The 21,843-nt window shown below is 36.5% G+C and overlaps 1 protein-coding gene across 3 annotated transcripts; it reads left to right on the forward strand.

The window, feature by feature from the left end:
- The first annotated feature begins 146 nt into the window (after positions 1-146).
- Positions 147-20,831, forward strand: LOC113112663 (proto-oncogene tyrosine-protein kinase receptor Ret-like). Of its 3 annotated transcripts, XM_026278419.1 has the most exons (20): positions 147-382; positions 10,529-10,762; positions 11,488-11,778; positions 11,866-12,104; positions 12,224-12,419; positions 12,932-13,131; positions 14,045-14,327; positions 14,424-14,555; positions 14,654-14,764; positions 14,929-15,039; positions 15,311-15,561; positions 15,692-15,839; positions 15,928-16,035; positions 16,116-16,330; positions 16,420-16,542; positions 16,731-16,801; positions 17,011-17,148; positions 17,807-17,906; positions 18,773-18,920; positions 19,880-20,831. In XM_026278419.1, the coding sequence occupies exons 1-20, from the start codon at positions 319-321 to the stop codon at positions 20,035-20,037; spliced, it is 3,321 nt and encodes a 1,106-aa protein (XP_026134204.1). In that variant the 5' UTR covers positions 147-318; the 3' UTR covers positions 20,038-20,831. The 3 variants fall into 3 exon arrangements, with proteins under 3 accessions (XP_026134204.1, XP_026134205.1, XP_026134206.1); XM_026278420.1 differs by having other exon boundaries at positions 18,773-20,022; XM_026278421.1 differs by lacking the exons at positions 147-382; positions 10,529-10,762; positions 11,488-11,778 and having other exon boundaries at positions 11,935-12,104; positions 14,427-14,555; positions 19,880-20,037.
- Positions 20,832-21,843: the final 1,012 nt, after the last annotated feature.

Genomic DNA, 21,843 nt, shown 5'->3' on the forward strand with positions numbered 1-21,843 from the left:
TCATTGGACAACCGCTGATATGATTCAGGACGGAAACACACATCTGAGGAAATTGGCTGGATGTGATGTGAACCTCCCCCTGCTGCGCTTTGTGTGTGTGTGTGTAGGTGTGTGTGTGTGTGTGTGTGTGTGTGTGTGTGCGCGCGCGCTCGCTGACGGTCCAGCAGCTCGCGCTGCAGTCACCCATTAATGGGACATTCACGTTAAGGACTTTTGTGGCTCCTTCGCGCGAATCGCAAACAGTGTAAAGTTCAGTTTTTTTAGAAATCAAAATACTTTTGCCTGTTCATTGTGAAATTACACTAATGATTGACAAGTATGGGAACTACGCGTGGAATCGTTTGGGGAGACATCGCGCTGCTCCTGCTTCTCCTGTCTGAAGGTTAGGATTATGTCTTATGTCACCTCGCGCTAAGTCTACGCTATTTAGCCTTTATTTTGGGTAAATAACTGTTGAGAGCTACAAATTGTGAATACCTGTTCAGAGGCAGTAGCTACTTGAGCATTACACTTGTCGTATTTTAACTTAAATAGAATTGTCGCCTCCGTGCATCCTTCAGTGACAACACAGGGGCTGTATCTCAAAACCTATAGAGCTGCCTAACTAGACTGCGTTTTGAGCGAACCTTACGTTCTTCAGAGACATTTTTATTCCCGTGTTCTATAGAACACCTTCTACATCCAAGAATCCACAGCTCGTTAGAACCTGTGATGTGTCATCATGAACTTGTTTTAATCTCAAATGAACCTTTAAATAGTTTAAATAGTTTTTGGGGGGTAAAAATGGATGAGAGGGTTATTTGCTGACCCTAGGATCCTGAAAACAACCTGTTTTAAGGGTGTAAGTAGGTTACTCACTAGGTTTTGAGACAAAAACATGGTCCAAGCAGTGGTATCATAAACAGTGGGGGTGCTTCTGGCAGAAATGCTTGGCAGAAAACAAAATAAAAAAGATCTATAAAACTTGAAACGCAGTAAGCTACGCAGAACCTTTGAATATTGTTTTCGTGTTTGTTTAGAAGTTGTCGATTCATGAACAACATTTGATTTGTTTTATTTGTTGAGAAATCTAATATTATTCTGATTATTTGCTGGAAAGTGTATTATTATTATTATTATTATTATGAAGAGTATTATATAAAACCAGCAAGGGTATGAGTCACTTTTGCATCCTGTAAATTATGTAGGCCTATTTAATTCAAGTAATGAAGAGCAAATTATTGTATTTCACAGTTTTTGTCACAAATTTTTGCTTTTTATAACATTTATCATAAATATTACATTCTATGAAACATTTTATCATGTTACTTACATTACGTTTAATTTTGCATCCTATTTTCTAACTATGCTGACTCCAAAAAACAGACAATACAAAATCTATATATCAATAGGGTCTGCATCTGTCACCCCCCATTTCCATTCAAAGACCACTGAATGCTACTGGAGAGATTTACCAGACAGTTTCGTAGAGGCAATCTGGTACTGAAGCCAAAATATGTACAACTCTAATGTGCCACTTGGTTCATGCAAGCAATACGCATGTCTCTATACATCATTATATCATAATCCCATTTAAAACCCCTCTGCCCAACTGTACTAACACACCTCTCTCAAAATAACTGGAGTTAACTAGAGTCCCAGTCGTTCCTGAATAGATCTTAAATCTCAGTGTGTGGCCAGTTGCATTAAAAAGGAATGGTCACATCGCAACAGCTTGAAAACAGACAAAAGTGGAACATAGCAGAGGTTTCACAGCTATTCTGGTCATTCAGAAGACATTTGGCAGAGTGTGAATGCAACAGTGTTGGATTTTTCTTCGCTCAATAGTGGTTCCTGAATGGTGTTGATGGTGGTTAGGTTACTTAATGACTGAATGAACATTACTTAAGTCAAAAGTGACAAAACAACCAAAGATGCATTCTGATGTTAACTGAATCTCTCGGTCTAAATGATAACAGGAAATTGCATTTTAATGGTCTTATTGACTCGGTTGTATATTAGTCCGATAACCTACCAGGAATTGTGCAATATGAATGCAAAATTGATTGAAATACATGTAAAATCAGCAATGATAAGGTCTGTTGAAAGCCATTTTTTGTTCATTTTTTCAAACGAGGAATGTGTGCATGTTGTCATGCATTTTGATATCATGATATAATATTACTACATAATACATAATGCATCGTGCGGCAAGATCACATCGAAGGGTGTTGCAATGCTTATTAAATAACGTATAATTAAGCATTTTAATGAATGTAATAAATAGTAAACTATTTAAACCTTGTTAGTTTGCAGAAACTTCCAGACATTGTGTTTTTAATGTGAGCTGATATACTTGTTATTCTTTGTCACTTAATAATTGGCATTCTTCATAATTTTTTGAGAGGTTTTGACTTAAGAATTGACCTTTATTAAACATTTAAATGAATATTGCCTTGATAATCACCAGGTGGCAAAGGACTTAGGTGTCATCCTACTGAACGGCTCCTGTATTAACCTTTGTTAGAGATAATGCAGAAGCACCTTGATTCTTTGCCTTGAGGAAAACAAAAGCCTGGTGTCGAGAGGTGGTCAGAGGGCAGGTGTGCAGCAGGTGTGCTTAGCTCTGGGCAAACACAATTTGTTTGTCTTCCAAAAGGAAAATACTGCCAGTAAAATAATAGAGTACACAGCTCTGATAACAGATGAGGCTTAAAACCCTTCATTAAAGACACAGGATGGTTGGCAGCACCTCTTGCAAAATGGATCTCATCTATTTTATGACAAGCCATCCCATGAAAATGGATGATGACAAAAGCAATAGGTTTTGTCCATGCTAGGGAACATGTAATCGTGTATGTCTTGGTTTGATGGTTTGACATTTAAACTACAGTTTGATTTGTTAAACAGTTGTTTTTCCTTGAATATAGTGTAAAGAGCAAGAATTCTTGTTTGCTATTGATCAGACTCTCTTGGCATTAATTTTTTTTTCTTTAAAAATAAAATTTCCAAAAGGGGGTTGCTGCATGTTCTAATAGAAGCACCATTCTTTTTTTACCCCAAATAACTTTTCATAAAAAAAAAAATTTATGTAAAAAAAAAATCAAAGAACCTTTTTCCACTATAAAGAAACTTTTGCGCATTGGAAAGGTTCCATGGATGTTAAAGGTTCTTTATGGAGCCATGCATTTGAACAAAGAACCTTTATTTTCAAGAGTGTATGAAAAACAGAAAAATTGCCAGTCACCAAAAATATGGTAGAAAACAAGATCAGTTAATAATTTTTTGTCTACATCATCTGTGCACACTGTTTATTTTCAGCAGAAAAATGCTGCATGTGTAATTACAGAAATAAAAATGTTTAAAGTAATGATCTGACTAATAAGGTGAACAGCTGCCCGTAGCTTTCCATCACGAGTTGTTTGCATAAAATAAGTCCAGACCCCATGTCACGTATTGTGTGTGAGGCATTGATTTGTGGATACACAGCTTTGACCCTGTTATTTTATCTGCTGGAGTGCCATGGCTTCTGACCTCTAAAACCCAAGACGTATTTCCTCATGATCAGGCCACAGGAGATTGGCCATCCGATGGGAAGTAACATTAGGGAATCAAGTTCAGATCCTTCACCATGCACCCCATTCCATCCTGCATCAGCACAGTCATTTTCATCAACTGTCATTGTAGACCGATAAATGCCAGTTCATACATTACAATGTGTTTTTGGACCATATTGCATTAAATGATTGACAAGTATGGGATTTAGTTTATTATTATTTAAATTTAGTTTAGTTTGTCTTGAGCAGTGTATATAAATCTTGCCATTTTTCCCCATCATCATCTCTACTTTCACCATGATTGTAAAAACAGATTTGATGTCGTTAATTACTTTTCTTATTCTCTATGTAGATTGTTCATACCTTAAAGAAAATGAGACAATCTATAATGCCAAATCTTTTATTTAAATCTTTAATGAAGTTCAATGACCTATGATTTTCAGATTTTAGCAAAAATTTATACTGTATTTTTAAAAGCATATTACTTAAGGTTGTAAAGGCATTTAATATAAACCATAAGTAAGTTGTATTGTATTGCATACACATTATACTGATACGTAAAAAAAAGAGATTTTATTCAAGTAAAAAATATTATTTATCACTAAATCCTTCTAAATGCATTAGGATACACCATTGAAAGTAAACCGAAGGGTTAGAGAAGATAGAAATAGCACCAATAGTGTTGTTTCAGTATCGTAATAAAGGCTATTGACATGATGATCCATTATGCGTGGACATTAATGAATCTACCAGGAAACCACATTTGGACTAATTGCACAGCTTTGTACCTATTGGAGTCATAGCTCAGATCCTTCAGTTAGTTATGGGTCACATTTCTACCCCGTGAATCAGTGGAATCTAATTTGCTTTGCAGGACAAGAAGACATTGATTGAAATTGTGTCCCAAGGGCGTTTGGGGCTCTCGATTTCTACATGGGTCTTTACATGTTATTTTCTTGTGGCCATTGACGCATGGTGTGTTGGACTGATCATTTACAACAATGAGCAACCAACACAACGGCTTACGACCTAACTGTCCTCGTTTGGTCCCCCTGTGTTTGGAGGGGGAAGGGTGCTGAATTGTGAATGGCTGTCATTTTGAGAGTCACTCTTTACCTGGAAATGAGTGAAGTCTGAACTACACTGAGATTTTAAAAAATTCAGATGCAACCTTGGCATTAATATGGAATCCTTTTCACTGAAACATTGGTAATTTGCTTATTTATACCTGCTCTATTCTTTAAATTCAGTTTTGTTGGTGTCAGGTCAATCTGGCTTATATGAACACCCTTCATTTACATATTAGGTTACATATTTTCAAGATGTGGTTGGTTTACATTGCACTTTTAAAATGCAAGACTTAGCATTTAGGAAATGCCAGCTCTTGATGACCTAACAGCTCAAACTCAATAGTCCATGTAAATTCACCCACTGGCCCATTTCAACCATGCACTGTGAATTTTAAGACTCAGCAAGTAAAAGTCATAAAAATTGTGAGTATGTGTTTGAAGCAGTGGAGGGGAACACTGAGGAACATCCTGAGTAATGAATCACACTGGAGGTTATTTCAGAATATATATATATATATATATATATATATATATATATATATATATATATATATATATATATAAAATAAAAAAAAGAAGAATAGAAAAAAAGGCCTCCAGGTTTTGTTTTTCTGTGTTTAGTCTAATCTTGATTGTTGTTTTGTCTCTGTCTCTGGTTTATATTTAAATAACAAATAAATAATGTTGGAAATTTCTTATCGTAATGATACCATCCAAGAGAAAGTTGTTCAAAGGTCCCTCATTTATGAGCTCTAATGTCCCATCCAATCCCAAAAGAGATTAATAAAGTAAATACAAACATACTGCCTTATCCCACAGGAGATGTGAAATTAGATTACTTAATGACGAACGTCCATTCCTTGCTTACGTTAATGGGATGCTGAATTACATTTCTGACATTACATTTCTGATGTTGATCGATAATGTTTCTGTTTGATAATAGCTTCAGATGTACACTTTAGGTATGTTTAATTGTACTCTGTTCTGATTCTATTATAGAAATCTACCATGTTGCATATTTGGCTAATACAATAATTCAATTGTACGATTCTTATCTTTTTAAATCACTCTCCTATCTTAAACCTTCTCAGTGTCGCATACTGAAGAAAAGAGACCGTGCGCATTAGAGTGAGGGGAATTTAACCATAATAATCAAAAATAATAGTCCTGTATTGAATTATAGCATAATTGGCAGCCTTTTAGTTAATTAACTCATTGTGGTCACAGAGTAATGATTCTCATTACTATATTATAGAGATGGAGTCTTAATCATTTTGCTTAATTAAGTATGTTTACTTTGATTAGTACTCTTACACTACATCCATAGTGTCTACTGTACATCCAATGGATCTTGATTTAGGAAAAAAGATGGAATAATCTGTCTGGAATAATCTGCATAATTTTTATACTTGATTTTATTATTGTTATTGTTATTGAGAATAATAATAATAATTTTATGGTTATAGGAGGAATGTGCTCAGCTGTTGATTAATATTGCTATTGACTGCCCTGCTACTTCTCAATTTGGACATCACTGGGGACAGATGCTCTGCACATTGACCTTGGCCAAAAGGGCAAGGGCCAATAGACCGAGATCAGCATGCTTTATGATGATCCCAACAAATATAAGTTCTGACTGTCAGACTGAATCATCATCTAGATTACACTACAGTGATATTTACAGCCATTGTAGCTGCAGACATGAAGCTAGATGGGAATGCTAGTGATTGCAACAAACACATCCCTGTGTTTACATGCAGTATGTCATGAATGGAGCCCTTTGAGGAGTAAGTGGATTATGGAAAGTGGATTGCTCTGACTGCTAACTTGTTTCCGCCTTTTGACGAGTTCAAGGAAATGGCAAGAAAGACCCATGCACTCTTCCAGCTCCCATGATCTCATAGAGGGTACATTTCTGTGGCGGTGTGCATGTTGAGCTAATTGACTTCCTGTCTTTGAGCAGTCCGGTCCAGAGGTCGTCTATCCATTAACCTGTTCTCTCGCTGAGAGATCTTGTTTGAAAACATGCAGGCCTCACCATTGTAGAGATTGACGCTAATTCAGGTCATAGCGTATGTCTGTTTGATTCTAAATGAATGCTCTCCAATGACTGTGGATTTATTTAAATTCAGAACTGATTGGTCTCTTGTCATTTGATTAGATTGTTGCATCATCAGAAATGTTTCAAGTAGCAGACTCAAGAGTAACTTTAGGTTAAGATGAAGAGAGCTGGCACACCTTCTTTTGTCCCATAATAGCATTGAACAAATCACTGCTGGAAATGATGTGCAGATGTTTCATATAATGTAGAATTCAAAATTAATGTGACACAGGATTTCACTTGTTAAGCTTTTCCTGTCTTGTTTGTGTGTATGTGCACGTTAGGTTCAAAGTCAATTCGCCTGTGAGCTGAAATCAATATGTCAGATTGCATCATAGTGTTTACAACCATGATCCATGATGTTGCTGTGAGAGGTCAGAGCAGTAAGCCCAGTCTGATCAAGTGATCAGTCATAACTCCAAACATCCTCCCTTCTGCCGTCACCTTAATACTCGCATAATGCTCATCCATATGTCACATCCTGTTGTACTTGACTGACTGAATACCTCACGTCAATCTTGTGATGTCATGGCATCATTCCTCCTTTGTTACTGTTTTTGATTCTGTGAGTTAATTAGCTTGATATAAACTGCTTTCTGTTGGCTTCCGGCCTGGAAATAAATTGAATTTGGAATGATTCAAATCAGTTGGATAGCTGTAGTTTGCAGCTGCCACACCACAAAAGTTTAGAAGTCAAATGACTTAAGATTATTTCTTACCTTGGCCAGGGCCATCAAAACACTGAGTTTAAAAGGTTTTAGGGGGTAAAAAAATGTGTTTAGATTTTTCTTTAAATGCTTAATGTGAAATGAATATACATACTGTACACATGCTTTGAAGCACTGACAAAGATCAACGAATTTAAACTCTTGAACAGTGCTTAAGTTGTTCTTCGTTAAATTTAATCACACAACATTTACGTGAATAATTAAGGAGAGATACGGATTGATACATTGAAGCTGCAGTGTTGTTACAGCAATTTATTTATGCTTGTTGGATCCTTGTCTACATTTGATCATTAATCCCTGCAAACATTTGGTTTTGGCCAACACTTCTCTACTTCTCTATCTTCTGTGATGATAACATACAGTATGTGGCCCAGAGTTTTATTGCATTTTTAATCCACTTTTGTCAGAAAATGTATAATAATGTCAACTCTTGGCTGTCCGATTAATTAATGTCAAAAATCATGGCTGTACTTACTTATGGTTTATTCATCATACATAATGCTGGGCCAAGTTGAAAGCATTGCATTGTGGGATACAGTGTTCCAGTGTGCTTTGTTGTATATAGCATGTTAAAGGGTATTCTATGCATACAGAAAATATGTGTAGTCTGTGTGTATACACTGTGGTATATAGACATATTTGGATAATTGATGGCTCTTGCCTGTATGCATCTATAATTTGTGAAGTTTTCAGATGTAAAGATCTGTCTGTCAAAATCCCTGAATTCTACAGTAGAACAACAAGGCCATGGGTTCTGCTTGTATTACACTGTTCTTAGTCTGGGAATCCTTGTCCCAGGAGGACCACACAACTACTCCAGTTTCACGTGTTTATTTAAGTACAAATGAAAGTAAATGCTATCAGTCCTGCTCTGAATCTCAGAGTGGCATAGTGCTGCTAAGCGCTCCACCTGATACACTGACATCGGATGATGAATGAGTGTCACGACAAATCCAGTGGCTTGTTCAACACAGTATCTGCATCAGCTAAGATTAATGCTGCCATCCCTCAGCTCTCCTGCGGCTATGGTTTATGAGCCAAGCACACTTTGTACTTACAACTTTCACTGAAAGACGCACCTGAAATACATCATGGATTTCAGCTAACACAGCTCTGACAGCTTCTTTTAAGGCAATGAATTTTCAAGTATTTTTCGGGTTCAGGGCCTGGTCATGCAACACTAGTTACAATTTTATTGCATCTTAATATTTTTTCAGATAGATTTTTGATCCATCATGTTACCAAAAAAAAAAAAACACTTTAAATGACCTGTTGACTTATCTTTCATAACTAGACATATTTTGTACTGAAACAGGAAGATAAGGTGGGACATATCAAAGGGCTTGTCCTTTTTTATTATTTTTATTAACCTATATCCTTTTAGTATGCTAACTTTAGTATGCTAATGCTAACTTCCTTAAGAAGTTAGCATTCCTTGCTAATTGATCCCTAATCTTTTTTTTTATTATTATTATTGTTCTTGGATTGCTTGGATTGTTTTTCCTTCTTTAGGAGAAAATAAGCTCTGTGACCGACAAACGATTTGAGTCCCATTTAGCCACTTGTTAGCAACCGCCTTTTTAAAGACAAGTTTAAGCTTTAAACAAAAAATTACAAAGGTGTATCACTTATGTATTGTATGTCATAAAATAAAACATGAAAATATGAGCTTGTAACCACACACACTATTTCAGCTATTTAACAAACAAAAAAACATAAAAATAAACAAAATGACAGAACGCTGAAACTGGAAGTGCTAATATGGCTGGGTTTTGGTCTACAAAACTACTTTATCCCTCAGCAGGTGATAGGGGGAGGGGCATTTCCAGTGTACAAAACATTTGATTGGATAACATTTTGAGTGTATGAGATGAGTCATCAACATTTTGTGCTCCACTTCCTTAAATGATAAATGTAAATGTATAAGGGTTTATCTGTATGTGCTAAGCTTTTGTCACCTTCTAGCAGTACACTAGCATATTGACGGCTTCAAAGCTAGATTCACTATAAACTGCAAAAGTTTAATTTCGAATTCACGAGGTCTTCAAAGAATGTTTTATGTCTGCAGATGTGACTGGCGACCCCATAAATAAAAGAACACAAACCAGTTCTGTGTTGTCTTTGTGTCTTGACAAGGCATTTAATAAAAAGGGTTGTAGTGTTCCTGACTGTGTCTCCATCCTTCAGGAAGGTTGGCCACATTGTATCCATCAATCCGGCCTCCTGTCATTGCTGCACAGCTAAATTAAATCAATGTCTGAAACCAGAGACAAGGCTTCAACTGTAGCAACAGAAATAGAAAATCTAGTTTTGCTGTTTGCTAATGATATTAGTACGTTCCTAAGTGGCCGCCCACCGTCGTCGGACAGGAACACAGGAGAGATATAATTACAACCTGAACACTTGCATCTCCATTTACGGGTGAAACACATGAGGATCTTACAGTGTTTTATAGATTACCCACCCCCTGCCCCATTCACCCACCCACCTCCATCCACACTCGTCCTGCAGGTAATGATTCATTTCTAGGCAGTATTATGTTATCCACTGTAATTAAACTTCCCAAGGTGAAACCAAGGAGAATCGGAGACCACATCATATTGACCATGTGAGAAATTCATTAAAAGTCATATGAGATGCTGTTTAATTTTTCGATGACAGATTAGTGAGGGCTATTTCAACAGAAAAATGGATGTGTTTAAAGAGTTGATTGTGTAACCTGGCTTCTAGCATGACATTTCTATTGTACAACAGATTTGATATAAGAAGCAGATCAATAAAAGAAGATTTGATAGAGTCAATTGCAAATTTGATTTCATTATGAGCACCAAAGGTCAAATTAATTTTTTTAATTAAATGGTTTTTTTTATCACTTGGAGAGAATCAACAGTCGAATGTTGCTTATGCGCTTGCACAAAATACCACATGTAAACATTATTGCCTGAACCTGAAATATTGCGTTCATGATTATGGGATTTGATTAAATTGCTAGTTTTTGGTGATTTTTGGTGATTGGTGACTGGTGTAGGAAGAAGTGTTTAAATGAATGTCCACAATGAACTCAGTGTGACATTTCATGTGTATTTTGGACAGGTTCACTTGGACTCTATTTTCCTCAAAGGGTGTACACAGAAAGCATCTACGTGGGTCAGCTACAAGGAACACCGGTCCTTCAGGTCTATTCAATGCGGGAAAGCCCTACAGAGAGGCCCTATTTCACCTTGTGCTCCCATAGAGACTCTTACACATCATGGTTTCACATGGACGAGGAGACTGGAGTCCTTTCAGTGAACAAAACCCTTGAGTGGAGTGACTTCAGTAGTATACGTGAGTTTGACACTGCTCCATTTAAATATAATATATGTATTTACATTTATATTCTCCTGTAATGTTACTCAATATTTTGCTGATATATCATATAATATATTATAAACCATTATTTTAATGTAAATTATACTGTTTGCTGTATCAAAGTTCTGTGCTTATATAAGTTATATTAAGTATTTAATATATTAAGGATATTTTTATTTTTTTCCAGTAAGATATTTAAACTTGCTTGAAACATACTTAATTTGATTTATTTGAGCTAAGATAAATTTCCCTGAGAAGCAAAAGCAACATGATTTCTGAGGATATGTCTTTATTTATTAAGTTTGCAAATTGTTTTGCCTCTTTATATGTGCATCCACTTAATTTTGTTTTTGCTTAAAATAAGATAAACAATATGCTAATGAGTTAAGAAATATTACAAGTCTTAGGTACTTAGGTACGTATTCTTCAAAAAGCCGGAAAAAAATTGGTTTCAAAAGTAATTTATTTTTTAATGGTTTAGATATTTTTACTAGAAAACGGGAAAATATTGATCACAGTGTGTGTGTGTGTGTGTGTTGTCATTCATATTTTCTTGTTTGTTTTTTTGTTTTGTTTAGTTTTTTTTTTTTTTTGCAGTGAAATGTAATTCAATTCGTAATAGTGTTTTTAGAGAACCTTGACAGTTTAATCTCGGGATACATTACACTCTAAATACATGTCTCACAATGTCTGTCCTGCAGGCAGCAGCTCGGTCAGGCCTGTGAAGGATATCAACCTGAAGGTCGGAGTCTCTTCAGTGCCCATGCAGAAAGCGAAATGCCTCCTTCCCACAGTGGAGGTCAAACTGATGTTCATTAATGACACAGCACCCTCCTGTGGTCAGGTCGAGCTGAAGACATTGTGTTTCCCTGACAAGGTTCCAAACCCCCACATCACAGAGAACCGTATGCCAGGGGCCCTGCGGCAGCTCCGGCGCTTTACACACATGAGCATTTGCCCTAACTACACCATCACTTATGCAGTGGAACCAGGTACAAACAAAAACCAGTGTAAATTTCAAGTCTTTCTGTATATTACAGTACAGCGAGATTCATTTTCTGTTATCACTTGTATTAAAGTCTCTCCAGCTCCATTTGCTGTTGACAGCTCCACTTCTGAACTGGTGGTCACTGCACCCATGGACCGTGAGGAGAGTGAAGTGTACCATCTGGATTTAGTGTGTATGATACGAACAGAAGAAAAGCTGGAGAAGTTCTTCAGTTCTCTGCACGTGAACATCTATGATGAGGACGATAATCCTCCTTACATGAATGGGACTGACACGGTGGACATCAAAATAGAGTTTAACCGCAGTGAGGTCGGTATTAGGCTCTGTAAACACAACTGTCTCACATCTTCATAGCCTTTATACAAACAAATACCGGTATATAAGAAATATGAAAGTATTGAATAATGGAAGTCTGTTTTCTTTTGTAGGGTACTGTGTATGGGACTCTGTTTGTATACGACAGGGACACAACGCCCGTTTATCCCACAGACCTAATTCAGAATAAATTAGTGGGCACCTTAATGACGAATGACTCCTGGATCAGAAACACTACTACTATTGAACACAAATTTAGGGAAGAGAAAGCCATCTTTGGAAATGTCCGTGGGACAGTTCATGAATACAGTGAGTACAAGAAATAAGATTACATATTTCTTGTCTTAAAGGTGCACAGAGTAATTTTTCCATATTGAATTTTTAACACAAAAATACTTTTTGAATATGTAGAAAATCATGTACTGTACACTCACATGGGCAATTATGTTGAGTCACAAAATATTAATAAACTAACAGTATATATCAAACATGTTTGATATTTTGAGCAGATTGTAAAACACTCTTCGGTTTAAACCGTCATGAGTCAGCAAGTGTCAACAAGGTTTTGGGAATAAATTGAAATTTTGGTAGTGTGATTCCCAGTCATTTAGTTTAAAGCATATGATCCCTAGTGTTTAAAAAAAAAAAATGTAAAAAAGTTCCAGCTTTAACCATTTAGGGCTCTGAAATTGCTGCTGATGTGTAAGCATCCAATATAAGTCCTGTATAAGTTCAAGACGACAATTACTGAGTGCACCATAACTGAATAGCTTTTTTAAATTACGTACTGAATTGTCCTTTATTCTGTTTTCTGCCCTCAGAGTTGAAACTCAGTCAGAATCTGTCTGTGACAGAGCAACGCTCATTACAGTTGGACTACCTAGTCAATGACACCACCTTCCCAGGCCCAGAGGGAACAGTGCTGTTACGTTTCAATGTGACTATCCTGCCGGTTCCTATTCAATTCTCCAATATCACCTACTTCTTCACAGTGTCACTGAAAGCAACAACATACTCCCAGGTGCATTCATGAGGTTTTTAGTCATTTTGAACCTGTGCATGCAGGAGAAGAGAAGTCCTATTGTATATTTACATATATAATATGCACAGTATAACATTATTACAGGAATAGGTTATTCAGAAATAAAGATTTGCTCACCATCCAACCATGCAAGATGTAGATGAGTTTGTTTCTTCGTCTAATTAATTTGGAGAAATTTAGCATTGCATCTTTTGCTCACCAATGGATCCTCTACAGTGAATGGGTGCCGACAGAATAAAAGTTTAAGCAGGCAATAAAACATCACAATAAATCACACAAAGTCCATCAATTAATGTGCAGCTAAGTGTTTATTATAATGAAGACATTTTAATTTTAAACTGGAGTTGTGTGGATTATTGTGATGTTTTTATCAGCTGTTTGGACTCTTTTGATAACATCCATTCACTGTAAGGGTACTAGTGATGCAATACTAAATTTCCTCTAATCCGTTCTGATGAATAAACTAACTCATCTATCTTGGATGGTCTGAGGATAAGTTCATGTAATGAAAATAAACATTTTAGGCAAATGCTGCCTCAAAGCTGTCTTTAAGACCCTGAGCATGCAGCGTCTTGTTTTTTATTGGCTATGTATGAGAATCAATATATAATACAAACATAATTTGATTTTTTTGACCCTATTGCTATGTAAAATAGATGGTTAAATAGCCATAAGAAAAACTAAAACCACCACAATTCACAAATATCATTACATTTTTATGTATAAGCATGCAAGTGCGTAATGTGGAATTGCAATGTTTTATTGTTTTTTTTGTTTTGTTTTTTTTTCGGTATTTTTATTTGAAATTTCTTACATGATAAAAGAAATTGCAATTTACATCACAGATTACTCCAGAGGACTGACACTAATGTATCTTTTGTGTCTTTTTTAGATTGGAAGCGTCTGTGTGGACAACTGTCTGAAGTTTAAGGGCATTGATGTCACGTATCAGTTAGAGATCGCAGACAGGAACATCTCTGCTGATGCTCAGTCATGTTATAGGGCAGTTGGCCTTGCACAGAGCCCGAATGAGAAGACCGCTGTGCTCTATGTGAACGACACTGAGGTGTTACGCAGACCACAGTGCCAAAAGCTGCAGTATGTAGTTATTGCCGAGGAACAGCAGAACAAGTTTCAGGCCAAGACGCAGCTTGACGTTATTTTTGAGGATGAAGGTAAGGTCAATAGTTCACAGGGCTTACGAGCAGAGCGACAGTGGTGAATGCGACAGCTGCTGATCCAGGTTTTTCCTCTCTGATTGTGCCGTGTAGCAGATCTCATGAGGCTGGATGAGCAGCGCATTTTGCCTTGTGCAGAAAAGAGAGAGCGAGGGGAGTGTGAGGCGTCTCGAGGCCTGGGAGCCCCAACAGGCAGATGCCAGTGGAGACAAGGCAGAGATAAAGGTTACCCACAATTCCCTTGAATCTAATACACTGCACTTACCATATTCCTGTGGAGCTGTTTCTATCATTCAAATTGTGTCATTGTATCACCTTTGCAGGAATATCTAGAAAATATTCCACCTGTTCCCCTGACCTCCGAACGTGTCCAGATGCGTACTGTGATGCCATTGAGAGCAAAAACATATCCATATGTCCTCAGGATTGCTCCAGTGAGATCAATTTGAGTTTTGATTTTGTGTGTGTGTGGTCGTGCCTTTTTATTTAGTATTAAAATAAATACATATTTACATTTATTTAGTTAGACCAGCGTAATTCTGCAATTGTGCTTTAAGAAAGTGCAACAACTATAACAATAAATGTGTCTTTTTGCCAGGTCAGCCTATAATCGGGGGTTACGAGAGGGACCTGTATGGAATCAAAGCTGGACATGGGACCTGCTACTGTTTTTCAGGAAAGTGCTTCTGTGAAAAGGACGAATCAGAAGGTGAGCTGGATGATTGCTTTGCCCTTCACAAGCTAAAGTAAATATTAACATGGTTCCCAGAAGGGAAAATAAGTATAGTTTACCCTTTTCTGAAGAGCTATGGTTAGTTTAAATGCTCAGGATATTCATTTCAACTGGTTCATTTATGTACATTTGGTTATTTTTTTTCTTGAGGACAATTTGAAAACATCTATAGAATGTAGTTAAAACATAACTAAACTGCCAAAACCAATAAAAAAAATCAATTGCTTTGTTTGTATTTGTTTTTCAGAGTCTACGTGTGAAGAAATGTGTAAGATCATCATTGCAACTGGTGTCCTCCTCTCCTTCATTGTCTCAATTGTCCTGTCCTCGTACTTCATCCACTGCTACCACAAGAGCACAACTAAGCCTCCCATCGCCTCAGCTGAAATGACTTTCCGCCGACCAGCCCAATCCTACCCAATCAGTTACAATAATGTCCGTCGAACTTCTCTAGATTCCATGGAGAATCAGGTGGCCATTGAAACCTTCAAAATACCCGTAAGTCTTGCTTAAGTCTTTACATACATAGTTAATTCATGCATGATCATGTTTTTGGTGTAAATTGGAAATGATTGTAAATGGGATTGTTTGATGTGTAAAGATTTTTTTTAATCATTTCTGTTAACAGGAAGATCCAAAGTGGGAGTTCCCTCGAAAGAACTTAGTTCTGGGTAAGACTCTCGGAGAAGGAGAGTTTGGGAAGGTTGTGAAGGCCACGGCTTTCCGGCTCAAAGGGAAAGCGGGATACACTACAGTTGCTGTAAAGATGTTGAAAGGTATGCCACTCAAAACCAAATCACTTTTTAAAAGGTGGATTAGTTTTATTAACTTTATAATGACTCCTAAGCATTTTTTTTTCCACAGAAAATGCATCTCACAGTGAGCTTCGAGACCTCCTGTCAGAGTTCACATTGCTCAAGCAGGTTAATCACCCTCATGTCATAAAAATGTATGGAGCTTGCAGCCAGGATGGTAAGACATTTTAGCAAAAAAAAAAAAAACTGGCATGCATTTGTTTGTTGCCCTGTGCTCATCCAAACTCATCTGTTCAGGTCCATTATACTTAATCGTTGAATACGCAAAGTATGGCTCACTGCGGAACTTCCTGAGAGAGAGCCGGAAGGTTGGACCCAGCTACATGGGCAATGATGCCAACCGCAACTCCAGCTACTTGGAAAACCCAGACGAGAGAGCTCTGACCATGGGCGACCTCATCTCCTTTGCATGGCAGATCTCCAGAGGAATGCAATACCTGGCTGAAATGAAGGTCTGTCAGCAGTTTAGCGAATATCCATCACTGAATATTTCATGTTCTCTTTTAAAGAACGATGTTATAATGAGAGAAAATATGTTTAGCTTGTCCACAGAGATCTGGCTGCCAGGAATGTGCTGGTGGCAGAGGGAAGGAAGATGAAAATATCCGACTTTGGTTTATCTCGAGATGTTTATGAGGAAGATTCGTATGTGAAGAGGAGCAAGGTTGATATATCTTGTTTATTTATTTATTTATTTATTTTAATTTTAACTGTGGCAAAATTGTTGCATCCTATGTTTTACAGATGTTTGAATGTTTGTGCACAAGAAAACCCATTTGGATGTAAAACGTGTAATGCAATTTTACATTCGTCAGACGTAATACTCTGCCATAATGTGCTCTCAATTTCTAGGGTCGTATTCCTGTTAAATGGATGGCTATAGAATCTTTGTTTGATCACATCTACACCACACAAAGTGATGTGTAAGTAATGGTGCACGTGCTTCTATACTGACAATCACTAATTTATATGTAGCATGTCTGAATACAATGTATGATTTACTCAGAAATTACAAGTTAATTTAACAAATAATTACAAAACAAAATGTCAAGTGAGGGCTTATTCCACTACAACTTTACAGTACAATGTCTCTCTCTCTCTCTCTCTCTCTCTCTCTGTTTTCTTGCATTAGCTGGTCTTTTGGTGTCCTGTTATGGGAGATTGTAACTTTGGGTGGAAACCCCTACCCAGGCATTGCTCCAGAACGGCTTTTCAACCTTCTGAAGACGGGCTACAGGATGGAGAAGCCAGAGAACTGCACGGATGAAATGTGTGTACATCAATTGAATGTGTTGTAGATCTGAGAGTTGAATGAACAAATCATTTTCTAAAACCACTATGTCATAATGGGATATATGTGAACCTGGACCACAAAACCAGTCAATTATATGATTTATAAACAAAGCTGAATAAATAAGCTTTCCACTGATGTATGGATTGTTAGGATAGGACAATATTTTTACGAGATACAAATATATCTGGAATCTGAGGGTGCAAAAAAATCTAAATACTAAGAAAATCGCCTTTAAAGTTATTCAAATGAAGTTCTTAGCAATGCATATTACTAATCAAAAATTAAATTTTTTATATATTTACAGTAGGATTTACAAAAATTTACAAAATATCTTCATGGAACATGATCATTACTTGTTTTCCTAATGATTTTTTAGCTTTAAAAAATCTATAACTTTGACCCATACAATGTATTTTCGGCTATTGCTACAAATATACCCCAGTGACATAAGACTAGTTTTGTGGTCCAGGGTAACATATATAATTTTAACATGTAAGTTAGCATATTTTGCTTTATATATGACTTTAAAATGTCACACAACATGTACTTAATTTCACTTAAAGGAATCAGCTTTTACATGTGACAGTCAGAGATATTCTGTATTAGCTGATGAATGCTCTGTTGTGTAATATAGGTACAATCTGATGCTTCGTTGTTGGAAACAAGAGTCAGATAAGCGTCCTACTTTCTCAGACATCAGCAAAGAACTTGAGAAGATGATGGTGAAAAGCAGAGTAAGAATACAGCAAATACTTTCCCTCACATACTGTACAGTCACACACAGACACGACACTATGAAATTACTATCTGAGCTGAACCTGTTTTCACAAATCATGTATGAACTTGGAGTCAAACATCCCAATTAAAATAGTATTTACACACTAATTAGCTTATACATACATTGCGATTTAAAAGTTTGGGATTATTAAGATTATTATTATTATTATTTTAAGAAATTAGTACTTTTATTCCACAAGGACACATTAAATTAATCTTAAATGAAGTAAATGCTGTTCTTTTGAACTTTATATTCATCAAAGTATCCTAAAACAATTATCACAATTTCCACAAAACTATTTAGCAGCGTTAAGTGTTTCTTGATCACCAAATCGCCAAATGAAGACTAATGTAATTGTTTTTTTGTTTTTGTTTTTTTTACTGTATTTTCAATCCAATAAATGCAGCATGGTTCAGCATAAGATACTTTTTTCAAAATTATTATTTTTTAATCTTACCGGCCATCCCGGATCAAGTTTTGATCTATGTTTACTAATTTATGCTGTCATAAAGATTCAATTCTCCAAGGTGAGTGACAATGTTAAAACAATTTGAAAACAATAAATAAAGACGGATGGACTGTCAACAACTTGACTCCAAAAAAACGTTAAATGTTAGACTGGCCAAAGCATATTCATTCATTTTGTTATGCTAACCTTTAGCAACTAATGGAATCTGACAGCCTGCTTTCTAGTGGGATTTGACTAGTGAATCCAAAAAAAATCTCATTCTGAAGTTTTTTCTTATGAGGTATGTGATATTATACTGAAGTGTTATGGTACCACTAGTCTGATTTTCATTGCCGTGTGTTTCCCTCCATCAGGACTATCTGGATCTCGCAGCCTCCACGCCAGCAGACGCCCTGCTGTATGACGACTCCCTCTCTGAAGAGGACACACCTTTAGTGGACTGTAGTAACGCCCCTCTCCCTCGAACCCTCCCCTCCACTTGGATTGAAAACAAGCTCTATGGTAGAATTTCCCATGCATTTACTCGATTCTAATACAGGGAACAAAATCAATTTATGTTTTTGCCTTCCATAGGAAGTGCTGTGATTGTGCTAACGGCATGGCTGCCACTGACTTATGAATACTGTTGATGTTTAATAAATTCAGTTAGTGCTGTAGTGTCTGGATCTAGGGATCAGATGTTTCATTTGGACCTGCTTCCGATGTACTCTACTATTTGAAATATTCCTTTTAAAAAGCTTTAATGTACAAGCATAAAATCCACATACACAAAACTTAACGTGTATTATGTATATTAAGATGTGTCTCATGATTTACATCATATGTGAATTTTCTACTTCTTTGCAGCACTTTAGGTTAAGTTTTACATTTGAAACAGGTCCCGTGTGCTCTGGATGTGCTCGCTCTGTAATATTCTGAACATATTACAGAAAATGAGTGTTTACAGTAGATGGAGTCAGTTCTGAAAGCAGTAAGGCTTTTGAATTAAACTCTTTTTTTAGATCATATATCAAGATATGCAAGACTCAGTTAGCTCTCCCCAAAATGATGGCATTAACAGTGAGCAATAAAACGGCCAGCAGTAAGGCACTTGCTATGCAGACACTCCTTGATGTCAGTTATTTCTGGGAGTACACAAAAAACCTTTTAGTAGAGTAGTACTGGTTATCTGTTTCATTTAAAATGATTGTATATAAACTGGCAAAGACAACAGCAGTAACAATACTGATGTCATGATGATGTCATAGAATAGACGGTGTCACCAAAGTGGAATCTTGTCATGAATGACCAAAAAGCACTCAAAGGACCAAAGAATGATTTCATGTTTCTACCACACGCTCAAACGACATGTCATTCATGCTGTTTAATGCTCAAAAGCTGAGCTGAGTTTCGTTTGAGAGCCTTACTGTCTGGACTTAATGCTTCCTCAGTGCAGAAAAATGATATGTTCTCGTTTTTAGGCATGTCATACCCGAACTGGCCAGAGAAGAGCCCGGTACCGCTCAACAGACTCGATGCCACTAACCCTGTCTTTACAAGATATGCCAATGATAGTGTTTATGCAAACTGGATGGCTTTGCATTCTCCCGCAAAAATCGTGGACACGCTCGATAGTTAAATAGGCAAACCAAAATCAGTGGTGGAAAAGACATGGGGTGGGGAGATGTGTATATTTATATGATACTGTATATATGTCGTTTGATGATAAAGTCGGTTCCCTTTTATTTCTGCTGTTGTGTAGAAGATGAGAGGATGGTAAGAGATTTCAAATTGGCTGGAATTGCATAAAACATGCTTCAAGCAGCTCATAGGTGATTGTTACCACAAGGCCCTGTGTTGGCTGTGTTGTATCACTGCATGACTCTGTACAGTTAAATGTCAATGTTTAAGTGCCTGTGCCGCTTCTGTTAGAAAACACCAGTTATAAATGCATGACCGAGACAATCTTGGTCCCACTCCAGGAATTAAAGGGAGCTTCTTTACCATCACTTACTGCTGCAAATATTGGATATGTTTTTTGGGGGGAAAAAGCAGAGTTCGTTTCATCTTGATTGTGTGTCAGGATATGACAAAATCAATTACTTTTTGTTTTTTTAAATGTTCATATTTTGCTCTGTGGTAACTACGAGTTATAAATATTGCCATAATTGATATGTATAATTTAATGTCATATGGTGATTTAATTCTCATTGTGCAACAATAACTATAATACATAAAACTGAGTGTGATTCCTCATTATGTTGTCAAAACTTTACTTTTCAATCAATAAAACTGTTAGGAGATGTCAAGGTTTAATTTCTATGTGTGTTTATTTTTAATGCTATTTCTGTCTCAGACTTCATTAAAGAGTAACAAAGAATGTGGTAACTTAGATCTAAAGATTCAAATGTGGTAATTTTGTTCATCCTCCTGACATCCTAAGTTTTGAGGCATGGATTTCATAAAATGAATCAATTAATGAATGATTTGAAAAGCAAGTTCAAAGTACCCTGTGTAAATACGTAAATTGGCATTAAACCATTAGTGTGATATTTCATTCAGTTTGTTTTGTTTTGCTCTATGAATAGGAAGATTTATTTAAATGGGACTCACATTAATCGTTTTTCCTGGTGTAAGAAAAAATACAAACCTCTACACATGACATACCATTTTAAAGAAAATACGTTGGTTAATCTTCAAAGTAGAATTTCAAAAGTGGCGATAATTATAGTGAATTTAGTTAACCATAGGTTTTAACGAGTTGTAAAACATCCAGACGGCAGACTGGCTTTTATTTTGAAATTCTTCGGTTCATAGCGGAAGTAACATGCGTTTTTTATTGTGCTCACTTTGATGCCCGTGGCGTTCTGTTCCTACATTTATTATGCTCGGTTTTCTTTTGAACAGTGTTTACCGAAAGCCGCATACAGTCACAACTACCGAGGTAAGTGTCGCACATTTCCGTGTTTATTTAGTTATGTTTTTAAAACAAATTCAACCTCGACGTATTCTTCCACAAATTATATTGGAAACGTTAAAATGTTCTTGTGTGTAGAGCAAAAGGTTGCCATAGATCAGACGGCCAGATGTTTCCCTGTGCGCGTTAACTTAATTAGTGTTATTCAGAGTCTTAGGTGCTTGTTTATAATAAGGCGCAAGCATGTAACGTATGAGGAAGAATAGCGTTATACATATTTGTACATGTGCATAAAATTCATACAGTGTATGGGGTAACGTTAATATACGTACAGTCAGTCCTCATAATAAACAGCGTGATCTGATCAGGAGTTCGACCCCGCTTAAAACTCGGCTAACGTTACTTGCCACATTAATAAATACTTGTGTATGAAATATTGATAATTATTTTTTTTTGATAAAACTTTAGTTATCTTTAACGTCTTATTTTTAGATTATTCATTCTAATTTTCGATCCGAATTATTGTAG

Source organism: Carassius auratus, chromosome 13 (assembly GCF_003368295.1).
Source record: "Carassius auratus strain Wakin chromosome 13, ASM336829v1, whole genome shotgun sequence".
In the NCBI taxonomy this organism is placed as follows: Eukaryota; Metazoa; Chordata; class Actinopteri; order Cypriniformes; family Cyprinidae; genus Carassius; species Carassius auratus.

Excerpts from the sequence above, each read along its gene's own strand:
- LOC113112663 (XM_026278419.1), top strand. The coding sequence starts at position 319 with ATGGGAACTACGCGTGGAATCGTTTGGGGAGACATCGCGCTGCTCCTG. Across the intron at positions 15,040-15,310 it reads TGAAAAGGACGAATCAGAAG|AGTCTACGTGTGAAGAAATG; the intron begins GTGAGCTGGATG and ends TTTGTTTTTCAG. Across the intron at positions 18,921-19,879 it reads GATTGAAAACAAGCTCTATG|GCATGTCATACCCGAACTGG; the intron begins GTAGAATTTCCC and ends TCTCGTTTTTAG.